Below are 18,318 nucleotides of genomic sequence, written 5' to 3' on the forward strand. Positions count from 1 at the left end.
TTGGTGGGGAGGGAGATGGTTTCAGGGCAGTGTGTCATGAGGGGTGAGGATAGAATTCTAGTTTAAATGGGGTTGAATTCAAGCTGTGTGCTTTAGAGCAGCTTAGAACAGGTTAGAGCAGTGTGTGCCCTGGTCCTCCATTTTCTCACTTGTAAAAAGAACCATCAGGGGGTTGGTGATCCATGAATTAAGGGGGAATTGGATATGTGACCATCTCATGTTCTGTAAACACGATTCTGTGTGGCCACAACCCACCTCTGTGAGGCATGGCCAGCACCAAGTTCACTGAGAGAGGGCCCTGCATTTTGGAGTGAGGACCAGGTTCCAACTCTTGTTTGTATGGGCCCGAGCTGTCTAATGGTAGTGAAACTCATGGTAGAAAGTGTGGGAGAGACTTCAGGAAGTTTCAGGCCATCCATTTATGATGGAGGTCTCCATTAACACTGAAGAAAAATGAACCTCCAAGTCATGGTTTGAATTCTGTGTGAGAAGGAAGGGAATGCCAGTGGCCAATGAGCCCGTGGGGACTGATACTAAAACATCTACACTTTATAGATTGTGTGGACCATGCAATGCAAAGAAACATAGTTGGCACAGATAAAGATGAAATATATGTAGATGGGCCAAGAATATCTTATTCACATGACTGTCAGTCAGGGTATATAAAAAAAATTCTCTTCCTCTGCCTCTCCTTCCCCCTCCTCACCCCCACCTCCCATAAATAGTTGAAAGATTTCTATAACAGACATCTATATACGGACTATCTAGATACTTCTATGTTGGTATTTTACTAGATTTGCCTTACCAAACTCCTCAGTCCTAACCCATCAGTCCCTCTTGTTTTATTTGATGCATTTGCAAAGTAAATGACAGAAATCAGTTTATTTCAACCCTAAAACTTCAATATGCACATTACTAACTAGATTTCAATATTTGTTGACAAATACATAATACTTGTAATACAGTGTATATATCTAATACAACCTCCACTGAGATAGTGGACATTACCATCAGCCCAGAAAGTTCCCTCATGTTCCTTCCCAGGCAATCCCTGTCCTTGACCCCAGAAGCAATAATGTTAAAATTTTCCATGTGTATTAGTTTTGCCTGTTGAACAACTCTCCATAAATGTAGCCATTCGGTATTTACTCTTTGTGCAAGGCTTCATTTATCCATTATAATGTTGGCTTTATCCATGTTGTGTAGATCAGTATTTCATTCCTTTTGGTTGCTGACTTCATGGTATGATTGGAATCCTATATGACATGCATACTGATGGACACCTGGGCTGTTTCCAGGTTTCGCCTATTAGAACTAAAGCAGCTGTGGGCATTTTTGCACGAGCCTCTTTGTGGACTCACGTTTTCATTTTCTTAGGTCAAAAACTAGCAGTGGGATTTCTGGGTCGTAAAGTTTGGTGTATATTTAAGAAACTGCAAGACCTTCCCCAAAGTGGTTGAACCCCATTCCATTTTATATTTTACACTCCTACCAACAATATGAGAGTTCTGCTTTTCCCTTATCCTTACCAATATTTGTTTTCTATACCCTTCCCCTCCCTTCTTTTGTGTTTTGCAGTACAGCATTGAATAAAGAAAGCATTCATTTGTATCTGCCAGGGACCCCATCATCTCTGACCTCTCTGGAGGCAGCCCTAACCTAAACTACGGCTGTGCTTGTGTTGTGGTGCAGCCCCACCCGCAGTCCTGTTGGGGGGCCTACTGCATACATCACAGGGATGTGGCTTTCAGAGGACCGTTACATCTTAAGAGTTAACGTAAGAATAATTGATACCATTTAATGAGTATCCACAATGTCTGTGATAGGCTATTCACATAAATAATCAGTTTTATTCTCCATGCAAACTCTGTCAGAGAGACATTCCAATTTAAAAATAAGGCAACTGAGGCTAAAAGAAGGTTGGTGATTGCCAAGGTCACACATGGCCAGTGAATGGCAGAGGTGAAGAGTTTGGTTTTAAAGATTTAAGCAGATGTAGTCCTCACTCCATGCCCATTAGGTTCATAATTTACATCAGCTCATGTTGCTGAACAAAAGTTTCTAGAGCAAATTGGACTAGCATCTTTGTAAATACATCGTAAATATGGGTTGGCTTTGTACCGTCAAAATAAGAAGCTCAAGTACAACCCACACGAGAATCTACGAATTTTTCAGATGCAAGTCCCAATTTAGAAATAAAATATCTTTGTAGTGTTTTTATCACCCTCTTGTTAGGCAAGATTGTTTAGATATAAAAATGCCTTGTAAGGCAGAGTGAGTTGAAGGCTTTGCTGTATTGATCATCTGATAATTCCCCACTTCCCTAAATTGTTAATTATTTTCACAGGTGACTACATCTTTACTATCTAGCCAGAATGAACTCCTTGGAGAGTAGGGTATGATGATGATGATGATGATGATGATGATGATGGTGATGGTGATACTACAACTGTAGGCTTATTAAATGCCAACTACTGTGCTGAGCACTGTATTTGAGCAATCCCATTAATTCTGACAGTGACCCAGTGGGAGGCACTATGAACCCCATTATATGGAAAAAGAAACCAGATTTGTTTGATTAGCCAACTTGCCCAAAGTCACATAGGGAACAAATGGAAGGGTTTGATTTTAAGCCAACCAGCTGTGTGCCAATGTTTAGGTACTTAGGCACATCCCAAGCAGTGCATTTTATGCTTATCTGCCACCTTCACCCTCCACCCCCTGCTAGCACAGTGCATTCATTCTCCTAGTAACTCAGGTCTACCTCTTCAGTTTGGCTCCAAAGAGTCCCCACCAAGTCTGGTCCTCTGTGAGGCAGCACTGTGCTAAGCTGTCTTGTGCCCTGCCTCTGAAGAGTGAAAATCGTCCTTGGAGAGGTAAGGCTTACACAGATGAAATGATTATAGAATGATACTCAGTCATGTAATGCAAGCACATGATATGATAAAAACTAGGCTGCTAATAGGTTGCACAGAGGCTGTTAAAACCCGAAAGGAGTCCTTATCTTGGTTGCTCAGCATTGTATCAACAGGCGTGCAGTGGAGTCAGATCAACCAGCACACAACACAAGTTAGTGGATTTTTATGGTGCCTGGAATAAGCCAAAGATTGTATTGATAAGAGGCCTTCATATAATATAGTAGCTAGAGTTTATTAAACATTTACATGTGGCCGGCATTGTGCCAAACACCTCACACGTTCATTGCATTGAATCTTGGCCCAAAACTGTGTGTGTGTGTGTGTGTGTGTGTGTGTGTGTGTGTGTGTGCACGTGCACACCCCTGTGCCTTGGGGAGTGGAGAGGTGGTGCTGGCTAGAGAGAAGGTTATTGCTATTCCATTTTAACAGATGATGAAACTCGAGTGTCAGGTTTCTAATAATTTACTTGAAATTGTATGACTAATATACATTAAAACCGGATTTGAACCCCTGGTCTGCCTGCCTGAAAATCTTAACACACTTAGAGCCTACAAAGTATTGAAACATATTTTAATCCTTTGAAGGGTGGTTTCACATCTATGGAGTGAATGCAACACTTCTGTGACTGGAACATATTTCGAACTTAAGAAACGTTTCCTGAGTATCAAAACACCAGGATGGTGCTTTCCGGTGGTGTTCTGGGAGGTTTGGGGGGCACCTAATGTGTTTATGTCCTCCAGCCCCTTTCCTTCAATTGGTGAAGCTCTGTTTTTCTCCAGTTTTACATTTTGGCATTTGGCATCTTATTGCTTAAATGATTAGAAGACCAATGGCGTAGAAGATCAGATTACCCCATTCCTTGATTGCTGTAGACCCAGCATTGACTGTGTCATTTGATACCTTTAATAACATGGAGTTACTTTATTTCTGAGCTATTGAGTGGGGTCCAGCATTGTATGGTAACGGGGTAGCAGGGATCTTGGGGCTTAAAAAAAGGCTGCCAGATGTGGTAGTGGCTGTGGTGGTTCCAGGTACATGGGAAATAACATGCCTCAAAACCTGTGTCTGCCAAAGATAGTTTTGCTGGATTACCTATCCAGGACCTGGGTTGGAGACCATGCCATACATTCTTAGAGCAGTCTATTGCAGTATGCTAGCAGGCCCTTGAAAACTAAAGAATAAACAGGATCTCCAACCCAGGGCTACTCCATGGAAGAAGATTGAATGTTCAGTGCAGTCATCTGGGGCCCCTGGAGGTGTTCTTGCTATGTCAGGGCAGGCAGGAGCTACTCCCTTTTGGGGCATTGAATTATGAAAGGGCCATTTCAGGGACTGGATGTGAAAGTGTGGATATGTGTCTTTGACCTACCTCATGGTTCAAGGCTGCATGTGTCTGGCATTAGATGACAAGAGGGGATGACCTTATGGTTGGATATAACATGGCCCTGGGGTGACCAGCCATCCTGGTGTGCCTGGCACGCTCCCAGTTTTAGCACTAAAAGTCCCATGTCAATCTTGAGCAAACAGAGGTGGTTGACTATTGTACATAGTCCTGGAAACCAGGGCTTCATCATTGCTTGGCCCAAGAGTCTTGTGGCATCCTCCTCACCAGCTCTGGTTCTAGACCCGTCATCCACAGTGCTACTGAAGACCTCTTGAAAACAAAGCTAACCCTGTGCTTAAAATCCAGCGTTCTTGGCATTCGCATTTGCTACATGTATGTAGCCATGCTGTAGGATCCCTACGTTGCAACCACTCCTGATGTGCCATTCCCTAACACACTGTCAACTTCCGCACCCTTATGTGTGTCCCCCTTTCCATGTCTGGCAACTTCATCCCATCCTCTCAGACCTGGCTGTCTTGTGTTGCTTCCTAAGAAGCCGTCCTTGTCCAAGCAACCAATCATTCCTTCTTATTGGTGCTCCTACCATGTACTAGCCACAGTGCATCTAACTACTTCCTTTCTCCCCGTCCGGTCAGGTACTGGGTTGCACACAGCACCAGGTAGCCAAGAAGCGGTGAGTGTTGTGTTCAGTGCCCAGTGTTGAAATAGCTAATTGCAGACTGGGAGGCACTTTGTTGGCAGGGCCTAGAATAGATTTTCAGTGTTTGACTCTCAACATAGTGATTTTTAAAATGTTGGTTTTAGTAGTGGACCCCATTCCCAACCTTAAACAAAATGAAATCTTACGTAGAACCCCATATCTAAGACAGTGAAAGTAGAGGAAAGAGATATAATTGGAAGTGAGGAGGTGGGGGGTGAGGTTGTACCTTGATTGGCCTTCCTTGACCCACTGAGGCCAGACTTCACCACCTTCAAGGATCCCAGAACTCTGGGAATGCTGCGTAAAAGCCGCTTATTCAGAAAGAGGCTTCTGGAGCTTGTGGTTCTGAAGAAGCTCTGGGGTGAGGGGACTGGGCTCTGGCTCCAACCATAACCCTGCAGGGCACTGCCCCTTCTTTTTTTTTTTTTTTTTAAATTTTTATTTTTAGGACAGAGAGAGACAGAGCATGAATGGGGAAGGGGCAGAGAGAGAGGGAGACACAGAATCGGAAACAGGCTCCAGGCTCTGAGCCATCAGCCCAGAGCCCGACGTGGGGCTCGAACTCACGGACCGCGAGATCGCGACCTGGCTGAAGTCGGACGCTTTACCGACTGCGCCACCCAGGCGCCCCAAAGGCACTGCCCCTTCTAAACGAATGTGGTTGCCTTTGACGAAGGTCACTGTTGCTTCAAAAGACAAAACCAAACCAAAGCTGTTTGCAAGTCACTGTTAGAGCACTGGTGGGCACAGTGCTGCAAGTGCTGCTGGGAGGAACAGGTGGTGGAGCTATTTTAATTAGTGACAAGTACTTAATGATTGAAAATAGATCCTGTTGGAAAATTCAGTTGGCCCTTGCCTTTCGTTCCTCAAAAATTGTGTGGACATTGCCAGGTACAGGGCACGTATTTGTGTGCTGTTAACAATGAGGGAGTTACGGCCTGCTCCGACACATTCTGGTGTCTGATCTACCAACCTGATGGGGACTGTCATGTTCAGGTGGCCAGTCTAATGCCATTTTAGTTTTCCTCAGCCTTTCCCTGAGACAGGTGAGTTCCCAGGAGAAATTGAAACCCTTTTATCTTGCTGACCTTATGTATTTGATAAGAGCCTCACTGCAAGTGGGCAGAATGGTAGTCCAGGATGGGAAATGAGTCAGCAAACACACTCTGTCAGACAGAACACCTCGGATCTTAACTGTTGGGCAATTTGATGGGGATTGGAGGGTGGTGTGACTTAATGCCCCTGTTGCCAGTTCCTCTTCACTGGGTGCCAGCAGCTCTTCTTTGAGTCCTTGTTTTCTTTCAGAAGAGGGTTGGTATCTCTTCTCTTGTCTGGTTTTGGAGGGAAATGCTTTTAATTAGGAGGACCTTCAGCAGAGAGGGCCTGGTGGGAACAGAGTTTCTATGTGATTGTCTGAGATGGCAGCAACTTGTGGCTACAAAAAAGCCTGCATCAACAAGCTTTGGAAGGTTCTGGGCTCCTGGGGGAGAAGGACGCTTCACCTCTGGCCAGAGGATGTGTGTCTGCCAGCTCCCATTCAAGTCTGAGAGCACTTGGCCATCCAGTAGGCCTGGGGGTGGGGGGTGGAGATGGACTGCAGTCACTGATAAAAGATTAGGGTGTCTTTGCTTTCTTTTTCAGGCTTTCTGAGGCTTATTTGCCTCATCCTGGATTCTGTGCCAGGTCCTCCTCAGCTTCCAGGAACAAGAGACATGGGTATGGTGCAGTGGGATAGGCACGGGCTCTGAGGTCAGATGGACCCAGCAGTCATTTATCCCTGCGTGACCTTAATCAAATGACTCAATTTATGAACTACAGTATCACTTCCTCTGACACCCAGGCCAGCTTGGAGGTTGCTGGTGACCTCTGGCATTATATACTTTTGGCATTATTAAAGAAGAATTCCTTATTTGAGGATTTACAACTTTCCCATGAAGGAACCTCCATGCTCATCACAATAGAAAACTTTGCTAGAGAACCAGACCTGAATTATGAATCTTGGTTTCAGTTACTTGACCTGAGTCTTGGTTTTCTCATCAGGAAAATTGGGATTTTAATGCCCCATAGGGTTGCTGAGGTAAGTAATGAGCTAATGCTTATAAACAAAGTGACCATCACTTAACAAATGTTAGTTTATCTTCCATTAAAAACACCTACGTGTTGGGCTGTCAGTCAACTCAATCTCCCTTATACCTGCCTCTGCCTTTCCATTGTTTCATTACCACAGTCATCCAGATGCCAATGATGAAGTCTGAACTCTGTCCCAGGGATGAGAGAGATGAAGATGGGGTTCTGTCTTCATTTTGCTATAAAATCACCTTAAAAAAAATAGAGCGGGAGCTGAGAAATTAGCTCAAATGGTGGAGTGCTTGCTTCGCATGTGAGAAGTAGTGGGATCAATGCCCACATTCTCCATAGCTGAATTTTATGAAGGGGGTTCTCCCACCTGGGCCAATTTACACGAAAATGGTGGCCATGTGGCGAGCAGCTGGGTGCCCCTAGCAATGTGCCTACTGTGAGCGATGGATGGGGTGGGGGAGCTTCAACAACAACAACAACAACAACAAAGAAATACAGAATATTAATTTGATCTTTCAAATAAACCTCAAGTGGAACTTCACTTCCTTTATTTTAGCAGCGGTGGTGGCCACATTTAGGAGGAGTTGGGGGGTGTTAGAAAGGGAGGGCTACTACTGTAATCTTCAGAATTTCTATGGACAAAACCTAAAACCCAGAAACCACAAATACTTTGACAACATAAAAATTAAAAAGTTTCTGCATGCCCAAAATGCCGCAAATAAAATGAAAAGACAGATACCCAACTGGAAAAAATAATTATAAATATACAACCAAAAAACTATTTTCTTTAATATACAAAGAGTTCTTTTAGGCTATTAAGAAAATAATGAATGTATTTTAAAAAAAAGGCAAAAGATGTGACTAGAAAGTTCACAGAACAAGGAATTCCAAAGGCCAGTTAACAATTCAAAAAGTATAACCTTACACAAAAGAAGGAAACCAAGTTTAAAAAAGGAGATACCACTTAGACCAAAGAAGTTGGCAAAGATTAATTGCCACATAACATGAGACCCTGGTGAGAACAAAACTTAGCTGTTGGTTTGTGTGGAAATTGTTGAGAACTTTTAGGCATGAACTTGTAGGCAATGTCTTCCAAATTAAAAACACAACATCCTTAGAACCAGCAATTCCAACCCCTTTCTTTGAATGTGTCTGTTAACAGCCTCCACTGTCTTTATAAAATAAAGGTACCTAAGGACACCCAAGAAACATTAATAGTGATTATTTGGAGAAGAAAAGAGATTTGCTTTTTGTTTTTCCCACTTTTGTACTGTTTGAGCTTTTTTAGAAAAAAAATCAGATGTTCATATTTTATTATTTTTAGAAAGTTAAATTGCTTTCCAGACATAACAGCATGCTCAACAATGAAAGAAACCTTACCTCTGACCTGATGGTCTCATATATAAACCGGTAGGTATTCAGACATTTTGTTTAACAAATGAACCATCAACGAGCAAATGCAATAGGAGATGTTTTCTTAATATGTTGCCTCAAATATGTTACCAGCTATAATTCAGCAGAATGATTTCTCTGGACCTTATTGGGTCCTCTGTCACATGGCTGTGCACTTTAAGAAACCTACTGTGGGCATGTTTTCCGGCCCTAGAGCCTTGCTCCCACCCCCACCCTGTCTAGTCTGACGGTCCTAGGCCCATAGATGTGATGCTCCTTCATGCTCCATCATACACTCCTCTGTCTGCTCTCGGCTTCTGGAATGTCCTGGAAGGTTCACGGTGGAGGTGGGACTTGAGCCACTTGAGTAGGTGTAGGTAGGGATTGGAGGGGCTGAGAAAAACTACATAATCAACAAAATAGAACAGTAGTTTTATTGATGGTTTACTGTGAACCTACATATTTGTGCATAGTGTGTTTGGTATTTCAAGTCTGCCTCACAACCCCTGGGAGAAGTCAGCATTAGGGGCCATGTTCTGTAGGTGAGGTGACATGCTCAGAGGCCACATAGGTAGTGAGGAAGCTGAGCTGGAATTCAAAACAAAGCCTGTCTGCCCATCTCTGAAGGCCCAGCCCTTCACCACTGCTCTGTGGGAGCCTCTCACGCATGGTGTGGGGTGAGCACTAGGAAGGGTCTGTCCACTGTCCCACGAGGTCACCTTAGGATTTAGCTCCAGGAGTCCTGGTGCTGGGTCTGCCTCAGAGACATTAGACCCTGGAAGGAGTACAGTCCTTGGCTGTGGTAGTTGTGATCCCATGTGTTTGCAGAAGGGGTGCCGGGGAGGAGGGATGCAGAGGAATGTCTGTTCCGGCAGAGTCTGAAAAGAAAGCAAGGGATGACATTCCTTCCTGGGAACGGAGGCTGGGCTGGCCTTGAATCATGACCCCCGTGGTCGCCGATTCAGCGCATTGCATGCATCCTAGGCTACAGAGTGCTGATGCAGGCAGTTCATCTTTGATTTTCCTTTTCATCCCCCATGACAACCACCACATAGCTTTTCCTGCAGTCTGGCTGGGTTCCCACTACCAGGGGAGGCTCAGAACTGGAGTGCCTGGAAAAGTCGCCCATGGCCACGAGAGGGGCAGAGTCACCCCAGGTGGGGTTGATGTTGCCCCAGCTATTTAACAGCTGTAGCTGGTGGGGTTGGGAGGCTCTCCAGATGCCAGAGAGGGGACTGAAAAGTAGCGCCCCAGAGGAGGAATGCTTAAGTCACTGGGGCAGGTTCCAATGGCTTTTCTTGGACAGGTTCCTTCTGTCCCCGCTGGTGAGGGTGATTTAGCTTTTCAGTCTGAGAGGCAGCCCTAACAGTGGGCCTGGGGGACGCTGGTGTGGGGGTTGGGCAGTGTGTGGAGTCCTGGATGGAAAGTTTCTAGTACTTATGGAGTGTGTCCTAAGTTCTCGGCACTGTGCTGGGTGTTTAAGGCACAGTGTCTAGTTTTTCCCCTCATAACAACCACCTGAACTATGATGTTCCCATTTCAGAGATGAGGCAGTTGAAGCTCAGGGACTTGCCATGGCCAACATGGCCAGAGTTCTAACACAGGTAACCACAGGTAACGTGGGCTCCAGAGCCAGGCTCTGTATGTTGCTACTCCCAGACCACAGTTGTGTGCTCTTAGGCTGTGGGTTGTGTCCTCAGGGAGCCGGGCAGAAGTAGCTTTTCTCAGGTCCAAACAGTTATTGCTGCTGAGAGGGCCTGGGCACAGAATGGATCCATGTTGGCTCATTCAGTCAGAGCTTTTCCCTGCCCCTCCCAATCCATTCTGCTGTACTTAAGTGGCTGTCACCCACCTGGAAATGGGCTGAGTGTTGACAAATATGCCAATAAGTGAATTCCCTAGGAAATAATTCTGTTTCCTTCGAGAAGGTGTGGGGCAGGGCAGTGGAAGACTGGTGGAACCACTGCTTGTGGGGGAGGCTGCTGAGGGAGTGAGCCCACCTCCCCCAGCCCTTGCCTGCCCTGCCAGCCCCCAGCCCTGGCTCTGGCCTCCGCGCCTCTTCAGCACTTTTGTTCTGTGCCATACAATGGAGCGTGTCCCTGCAACCAGCTGTATTATTGTCTGGAATCTGGATGTTTCCTGTCGACACTGCTCGTTTCCTGGGGAGGAGGGACTGTGCCTTCCTGGTGACACCTGAAGATCTTGACCCACTTGTGTTTGTGGAGTCTCCCTGTCCCCCCTTTATCCCCGCTCTGTAGCCTGCCTGCGTGGATCAGCTGAGTGGCCTGACTCTTGTCTTACATACCCTTGGGTCAGCATTCTCTCACATTCTAATAAGCCTGGGATCTTTTTGGGGGGCACCTGATTGGCTGGTTTGCTAGGCCTCTTAATTTATAGCCATTGGATCCCATTCGCGTCATCACATGACCCTCTTATCCTGCCATATAGGATATTGCTATCATTGTATTCAAACGTTAAAAAGTAAATTTTGTATGGGGACCACAATTTGGCTGAAGACCCAGGGGCCCATAGGCCTATAGCAGTGTGCTGGGTGTCCTGGGGCACAAAGAGCAAAACTGAGGTGTGGACTCCTGGTACAGAGCTTGATGGGCCCCTTGAGCTTGATGGGGACTTGGCTGAAAGTCCCTGGGAAATAGTTAGCTCTTGTGAGGTAGTGGGTACCCTATCATTGGATGTGAGGCTGTGTCATTGTGTGAATTTTTATTTTTTATTTTTTAATGTTTATTTTATTTTTGAGAGAGAGAGAGAGAGAGAGAGAGACAGAGCGCAAGTGGAGGAGGCTCAGAGAGAAAGGGAGACACAGAATCCAAGCAGGCTCCAGGCTCTGAGCTGTCAACATGGAGCCTGATGCGGGGCTTGAACTCTCGAACCTCGAGATCCCAACCTGAGCCGAAGTCAGACACCTAACCGACTGATCCACCCAGGCACCCCTCATTGTGTGAATTCTAAAAGTAATATAAAGGTGCATTAAGAAAAAGAATCAGATCATCATAATTGTTTATGGAAAAAAGTAAGACCCCTTGGCCACTCCATCACTGGGAGATGACCAGTGTTTATGGAGGGACTCATGGGTTTTGAGTCTTGGTCTCTGTGAAGATCTTGTCTTTCCTAAACTAATAGTGGCCTTTCCTCTCTCTATAGAACATGGAGAGTTTCTGGCTCTGGACCTTGGGGGGACCAACTTCCGTGTGCTTCGTGTAAGAGTAACAGACAATGGGCTCCAGAAGGTCGAGATGGAGAACCAGATCTATGCCATCCCTGAGGACCTCATGCGAGGCAGCGGCACCCAGGTATGACCCTTCTCTCAGAGCGGCCACTGGGATCTGGGCCCCACGGGAGCAGACTCTATTCTTCCTCTGTCGGGGGAAGGAGACCCTGACTAAGGTTCAGGTTTCCTGGCGTATGTCTGCCTGGTGATCCCTTTCTATGCCTGGAGGTTGAGTGGGGCGCCTCCATCAGGAGAGGTGCATGCGGGCCAGAGAGCAGGGAACATGTGAATGAGGCCCCGGGGTCCGGATGTACCATAGCAGGTGGTGTTTTGATTTGCCATGTCTTTTGAGGTCTGCTTGCGTGGGCTGGTTACCGATGAAAGTCTGCTGTCAGGACGCTGGGCTCACGCTGCCGGACGCCTGTGATTGGCAGTGGTGCCGCTGAATAGCAAGTCAGAAGACACAGTTGTGGTTTGACACCGCCACCTGCCACTGTGGTCATTCTGCAGCCCTCTTTGGTGTATACTTGCTACCGTAGCATCACATGAAAATGGAAGTTGGCCCTTTACCTTTGTGGTTATTTGCTCTTTCTCTTCTTGACTGTCTAACACAGAAGAGGTTTTGCACACAGGGATGGAAGCCTATTTAGAAAGCATCAAAATCCAGTCTGTCCCACCTGGCACTGCAGTGGACATATTGCCCCAAATCCTGCTTGGTCATCCCCATATCTTTGTGGCTTCTAGAGCATCTAAACAATCAAAGGAGTGAATGCAGAAGAAATGTGAAATCCAAGAAAGAATCCTCTCAGTAACAGCCAGAAAAAAAGGAGCAAGGATGGAATTGCCACTGATAGTCTCCAAACATATATTGAGCTTCTACTGTGCATTGGGCAGTGATCCTTGCTGGGAATTAAAGTCCTGGCCTCTCCCCTCCGGGGCTTACAGCACAGCTGGACCACCAGGTCACACACCCCACCCCTCACAAAAGGTCATAAGTGGGTTGAAGTGGATGAGTGACTGTCAGGAGGAGGAGGAGGAGCTGACACATGATGACCCATTGTGTGTCAGGCTGAGCAAAAGCTTTTTGTATGCATTTCCTCTTTTTGTCCTCATGCTGGCCCTGTGAGGCTGAGTGTTCATGTAATCTGCTTTATAGATGTGGAATTGCGTTTTAAAAGATTGAGTGAATGACTTGGCTTTAGATCATAGGGGTGGTTGGGGCCAGAGGCACAACACAAAGCCCGATTGATGACATTAGAACCTGCATCTGCACAACTCTAGGGGGCTCTGTCCACTTGGTAGGCCACACGATGTGGTCCATGTGAGTGGTGCTTCCTGATTTTGGCAACATGGTGGTCCTAGATCCCGACCACCTGCCCTGCTTCCAGAGTAGGAGGTGCCCCCTGAAGGGGCTGGTGCTCCTACAGACAAGAAATCTTGTGGGGCAGGCCCTTTGGGGGCTGTCCCTCCCAAGAGTTCCCCCAGGGGATCCCTTCTAGAGAGGGGACTCTCACTGCCACCACACCAGAAGTATCTGGCCAGGTGGTGGGTATCAGCCACGGGTCCAGCATTATTCTCTGCTCTTGGGTGTCCAGGGAACCTGGTCTCCCCTTTCAGCTGCTCTGCAAGAACCTTCCTTGGGGTGTTCTTCCTGCTCCTTCAACTTCTCTCAGTCCAATCACTGAAGACATTCCTGGATGATAGCACTGCTATAGGGATCACTCTCAGCTTGAGCAGTGGTTATTCCTGTTGTATTTTCTACCCAGTGTGTACGCAATAAAAGAGTGAATGGAGGAAATGAAATCCAATAAGATGCCCTTCCAGTGTGGTCACCTTTTCTTAGGCCTTAGAGTTTAGAAGAGGTGGGGCCTAGTGTATGGTTCTCACCACACTGGGCCACCTCCTCAGAAGGAAATTTCAGACCACAAGTAGATCATGTGGGGGAGATACTTTTAGACTCTTTATTTGTCCCTGGGTACAGCTCTGAGGGTAAATCTGCTTTCCTTGTTTTAATGCTGGGGTTGGACAAGGGAGGCAAAGTCCTTGAGACTGAGATTTGAGCTCTCACATAGCTCCAGGACATACAGACAATGTTTAGTCCAAATTTGAAAAAAAAAAAAAAAAAAAATCTGAGATCCACTGGGAAGAAACATAAAGCTATTGTGATATTTTAAAAGTTTTGAATAAATGGAAAAGTGCTAAATAAAAATGAAACCGAAGAAAATTAGAAGAAAATATAGGTGTTTGTTTCACCCTAAGGAAGGGAAAGAATACTATATGCCTAAAGCAGAAACCAGTTGGTAAGAAAATTGGAACGAAATTTATAGTGGATATTTTAGTGGTGGAATTGCTGGTGCTTTTTTTCCTCCCTATATTTTCCTTTTCCTTTTTTTTTTGGATGGTAGGTATCAGTCTTTTAATTGGGAGGAGAACAAATGGATTTTAAACGTAAAGTTTCATTAAAACCAAGACCAAATCACCAAACCCTAAACTTGCAAAGGTTTCTGAGGATCTGTGAACCTGGACAGTGTGGGTTCCTGGATAAAATCTGTCTTCAGGCACATGAACTTGCACTTGAGAGCAGTGAATTGCAAATTGTAATAGTGGCCACTTTAGATTTTTAAAGTGTATCTTATGGGAAGGGGAGTGAACAGATTCTGAGACCAATAAGGAAAAGGAAACCATTCTAACCTTATGAAATGATGCCCTTTGAGACTTTTTATGGCAGGAAGGTATTAGCTCTTTCTCCCAGTATCTTATCCTTAGATCATCAGCTAATAGAAAAGGAGATAGTCTTCCAATTAAGGAAGCTGATGGTCTGCTCTTTCTTGCTTAACCAAGTACTGTCTAGTAGAACTTTTTGCAATGGTAGAACTGTTCTGATTCTGCCCTGTGCAATATCGAAGCCACTAGCTAGCTACTAGTGGCATTGAGCACTTGAAATATGGCTAGTGTTGTGACTCAAGAAGTAACTATTAAATTTTTTAACATTTTAAGTGATTAAGATAACATGTGGCTAGTGGCTACTGTATCAGGCAGCATATAATTTAGTGCCTCTTCACTGCCTTTCCTCGTTGGCAACACAGTTGGAAAGGGAGCAGTGGATCGGGGCTGGATGAGGGAAACCATTTTGCTTTTCCCCCCTTCTAAAGCTCCCCCTCTTCATCTCTGATGACTAGAGTACCAGGAAGAAGGTGCTGGGAGTTGGTGATTTGTAAATTTTGTCTCTGATCAACTTCCCAACAGAAAATCAGAACTTGTTGAGTATCTATCTAAAAACCCTATGTCGTATTAAAATACTTGGCTTCTGCTCAAGGTAATTAGCACTTGTGCATTGGTGATCCTCTTCGTGAGAGAGCTTTGTCATTGCCCAATCTTTTTGCTCTTGAGAATGTTTTGGTTTGGAGATTGAGAGTTTCAGCATCAGCTGAGGTTAATTTTGCATGTGATTAGACAGAGGGGCAGGATCAATGCAGGACATTGTTAGAGCTGGCCACCTTCTAGATGGGGTTGGCCTGTCTTCCTGGATCACTCCCACTGAGCATACCCCAGACATCTGGGGAGCCAGTGGGCCTCTCAGCCTACCCTGCCACCTGCAACCTCTTAATTCCTTTGTAAATGCAAATACTTTTGGGGGTTTAGGGCAGTGGTTCTCAAACCTGCTTCAGGATTACCTGGAGGGCCTCACCCCTGCAGTTTTTGATTCAGTAGGTTTAGGTTTGGGCTTCAGAATTTACATTTAGAGTATGATGGTGGTGTTGTTGCTGGTCTAGGACCACATTTTGGGAACCTCTGATTTAGTGGGATCTTCCTTGCTTCTGTCTGGAAAGGAAAAGGTATATTTTCATCCATCCCCCTTGGCTTTTAGATTTTGCCATCTGGTCAACCTGGCCCGTGGCACCTATTTAGTCTCTTTGGCCTCTGCTTACTTTTTTGTACCAGAATGCCCCTGGCCTCAGCCTCTAAGCATCTGGAGGGAGTCACTGCCTCTCTTTGAGGATGCTCAGTGGGCAAGAAGGAAGCTATGGGGCTATGGGCCTTGGGACTGATCGAAAGCCTGGATAATTGTAAATACAGCTTTTTCTTAGAAGCTGTGGGTGCTGCTTGGCATGGTCACAGTTGTGAGGCTGCCCATCCATAAAACCCTATACATTCTTCAGTGCTCTTCATGGACTTACTGGGTTTTTCATTTTGAAGTTAAAAAACAAAGATACTTCTTTGAAATGTTCCTAGGAAATTACTTTTCTAGAATGGAAGAAAAATATGGGTTATTGTTGTTGTTGTTGTTATTATTATTATTATTATTATTATTATTTTGTTAAGTTCATTCTATGAATGCCAACCAGAGAATGTCCCATTCCCTCCCCAGTCACAAGAGACAGGGATGCTAGAATACTTCTTGGCAGTAAGATGGGCTGTCCTTTCTGAGACAGTCAGCTGTGCACCCATGACAAGGAGTGTTCTGGCAGAGCCACCAAAGGATGTTCTGTTCCCAGGGTATGTGATGACTTTCTGACTAGCTTTAGCTATGATTTCCCCTGCCTCACAGGGTTATTTTGACAGTGGTTTGGATAAATAGTTTGAGTGGAAGACAGTATTTAATCAGCACTAACTGCTGTGAAGTCCTTATATGTGTGACTCATTTAATCCCTGTGGTAACGCTGAGGGCAGGTACAGTTGTCACCCTCATTCTATAGGTGAGCAAATTAAGACTTCAGAAGGGATACGTATCTTGCACACATTCAGCTAGTTCCTTGCCGAGCCCAATGTGTATGTATGCTTTTAATCTCCATGTTATTCTCCCTCCCTTCTCATCTTCTTGTGTTGTGTGCCCTTAGCTGTTTGACCACATTGCTGAATGCCTGGCTAACTTCATGGATAAGCTACAAATCAAAGACAAGAAGCTCCCCTTGGGTTTTACTTTCTCATTCCCCTGTGTCCAAACGAAGCTAGATGAGGTAAGATGAGTTCTTTAGACCCTTGTTGCTTCATTCATTGGGCTGGGAGGTCTGGGATGAACTTTGAGCCAGTTGCTGCTGTGGTTTTAGAGGCGGCTCTGATGGTTGTTTGGATGAGGTTTGAGTATTAAGAGTTCTGTCCTTCTGGGTGAGTGTATGTAGGTCGGGGGGGGGGGGGGATGGTGAAGTATCAGAAGTGCGGGGGGGAGGGTCTTTATCACTCTTCCCTCAAAGAACAATATGAAGTACATTATCTTTATCCCTTGTAGGGAAACAGGAATGAGAAATTAGGAACTCCTTTGATCTAGAGTATCATAATAAAGATCCTTGGAAGAAAGATGCCTGGGGAGTTAATGATGAGAGTATCTGATTTTGGCATTTCTATAGCCTGTTCTTTTCAGTTCTTGGGGGCAGTAGGTCATGAAGGAATCATTCATTTAATCTTCTTTCTGGGTCTTTGATGAGGCCCCAGTTTCTTTTTCCTAGGCTAGTCAGGAAGCAGTACAAATATTTAAGCACGGTTGTAATTTAGCTTAGCTCCATGGCAGAGGTCTCCACTCACTAATGGCTGTTTGAGTAGTGTGGTCAGTGTTCATTCCTTGGTCCTTTTCCAGAGTTTCCTGGTGTCCTGGACCAAGGGGTTCAAGTCCAGTGGCGTGGAAGGCAAAGACGTGGTTACTCTGATCCGGAAGGCCATCCAGAGGAGAGGGGTGAGTTGGGGAGGCAGGAGCTTGGGGTCTGGAGGCTCTTTACATTCTTATGGGTCCACTCTGAAATCTTTCCTAGTCTGTTCCCAAATCAGCATGAGAACCTTTTTGTGGTTCTTAAGGAGAGGTTTTCTCTTCCTTCTCTGCTAGGTTTACCTAATAAGATTTAATTTTTTTCCAGTTTTATTGAGATATAGTTTACATACAGCTAAATTTAAGACATGCCTCATAATGATTTGGCATCCATATACTGCAAAATGATTGCCACACTGATAATCTTACATATAATCAGATGCTTCTGGGTCTTCAGATTATCACGATGGATAAATAATCTTAGCCTCAGTACAGGAAAAACCCTTCAGTCTTTAACCTGAAGAAGACTTGAATATCATTTTCAATTAAGAAGGTTGGGATGATGTTGGCATTAGGATGGAATGAGGCAGAGAGAGAACAAGATAAAGGCCTGGTCACAGAAGTTAGGAGGGAGGGAGGGAGAGAGAGAAGAGAGAGAAGGAGAAGGGGACAACAATGACAAAGTGGGCTCTTGTGAGTGCAGTGGTGTCTGTAAACTAGACTGCAGGGCAGTGGTTTCCATGGTGAGGACATGCAGGGTGGGGAGTGAGTTGCTGCTGTCAGACTGCATCTGAGCCCAATTCCCAGCTCTAACCTTCTTTGGCTTCAAGTAGGGTCAGTAAGGAGGCAGCCCTAATGCACTTGAGTTCTGTGCCTTGCTGCTCTTTATCTCCATCTTCACAATTGCAACTTTTCTGTGATGGTGAAGGTCAGAGCTCCGCTTTTATCCCTGTAGGACTTTGATATTGATATTGTGGCCGTGGTGAATGACACAGTTGGGACCATGATGACCTGTGGTTATGATGACCAGAATTGTGAGATTGGTCTCATTGTGGGTGAGTGAACAATGGGTGTGGGGGCTGGAAAGGGAGGAGGGCTCCATGGCCTGCATGACTCTTTGTAATTCATATTAGAAGA

The 18,318-nt window shown here is 45.3% G+C and overlaps 1 protein-coding gene across 2 annotated transcripts in view; it reads left to right on the forward strand.

Moving 5' to 3' along the window:
* Positions 1–18,318, forward strand: part of HK2 (hexokinase 2) — a 62,281-nt gene that overhangs the window by 23,726 nt on the left and 20,237 nt on the right. For both annotated transcript variants that reach the window (XM_047853871.1, XM_047853870.1), the window contains exons 3-6: positions 11,597–11,745; positions 16,502–16,621; positions 17,236–17,331; positions 18,137–18,236. In XM_047853871.1, the coding sequence (XP_047709827.1) occupies positions 11,597–11,745; positions 16,502–16,621; positions 17,236–17,331; positions 18,137–18,236 (465 nt within the window). The remainder of the gene's footprint in view (positions 1–11,596; positions 11,746–16,501; positions 16,622–17,235; positions 17,332–18,136; positions 18,237–18,318) is intronic.

This window comes from Prionailurus viverrinus, chromosome A3 (assembly GCF_022837055.1).
Source record: "Prionailurus viverrinus isolate Anna chromosome A3, UM_Priviv_1.0, whole genome shotgun sequence".
Lineage (NCBI taxonomy): Eukaryota > Metazoa > Chordata > Mammalia > Carnivora > Felidae > Prionailurus > Prionailurus viverrinus.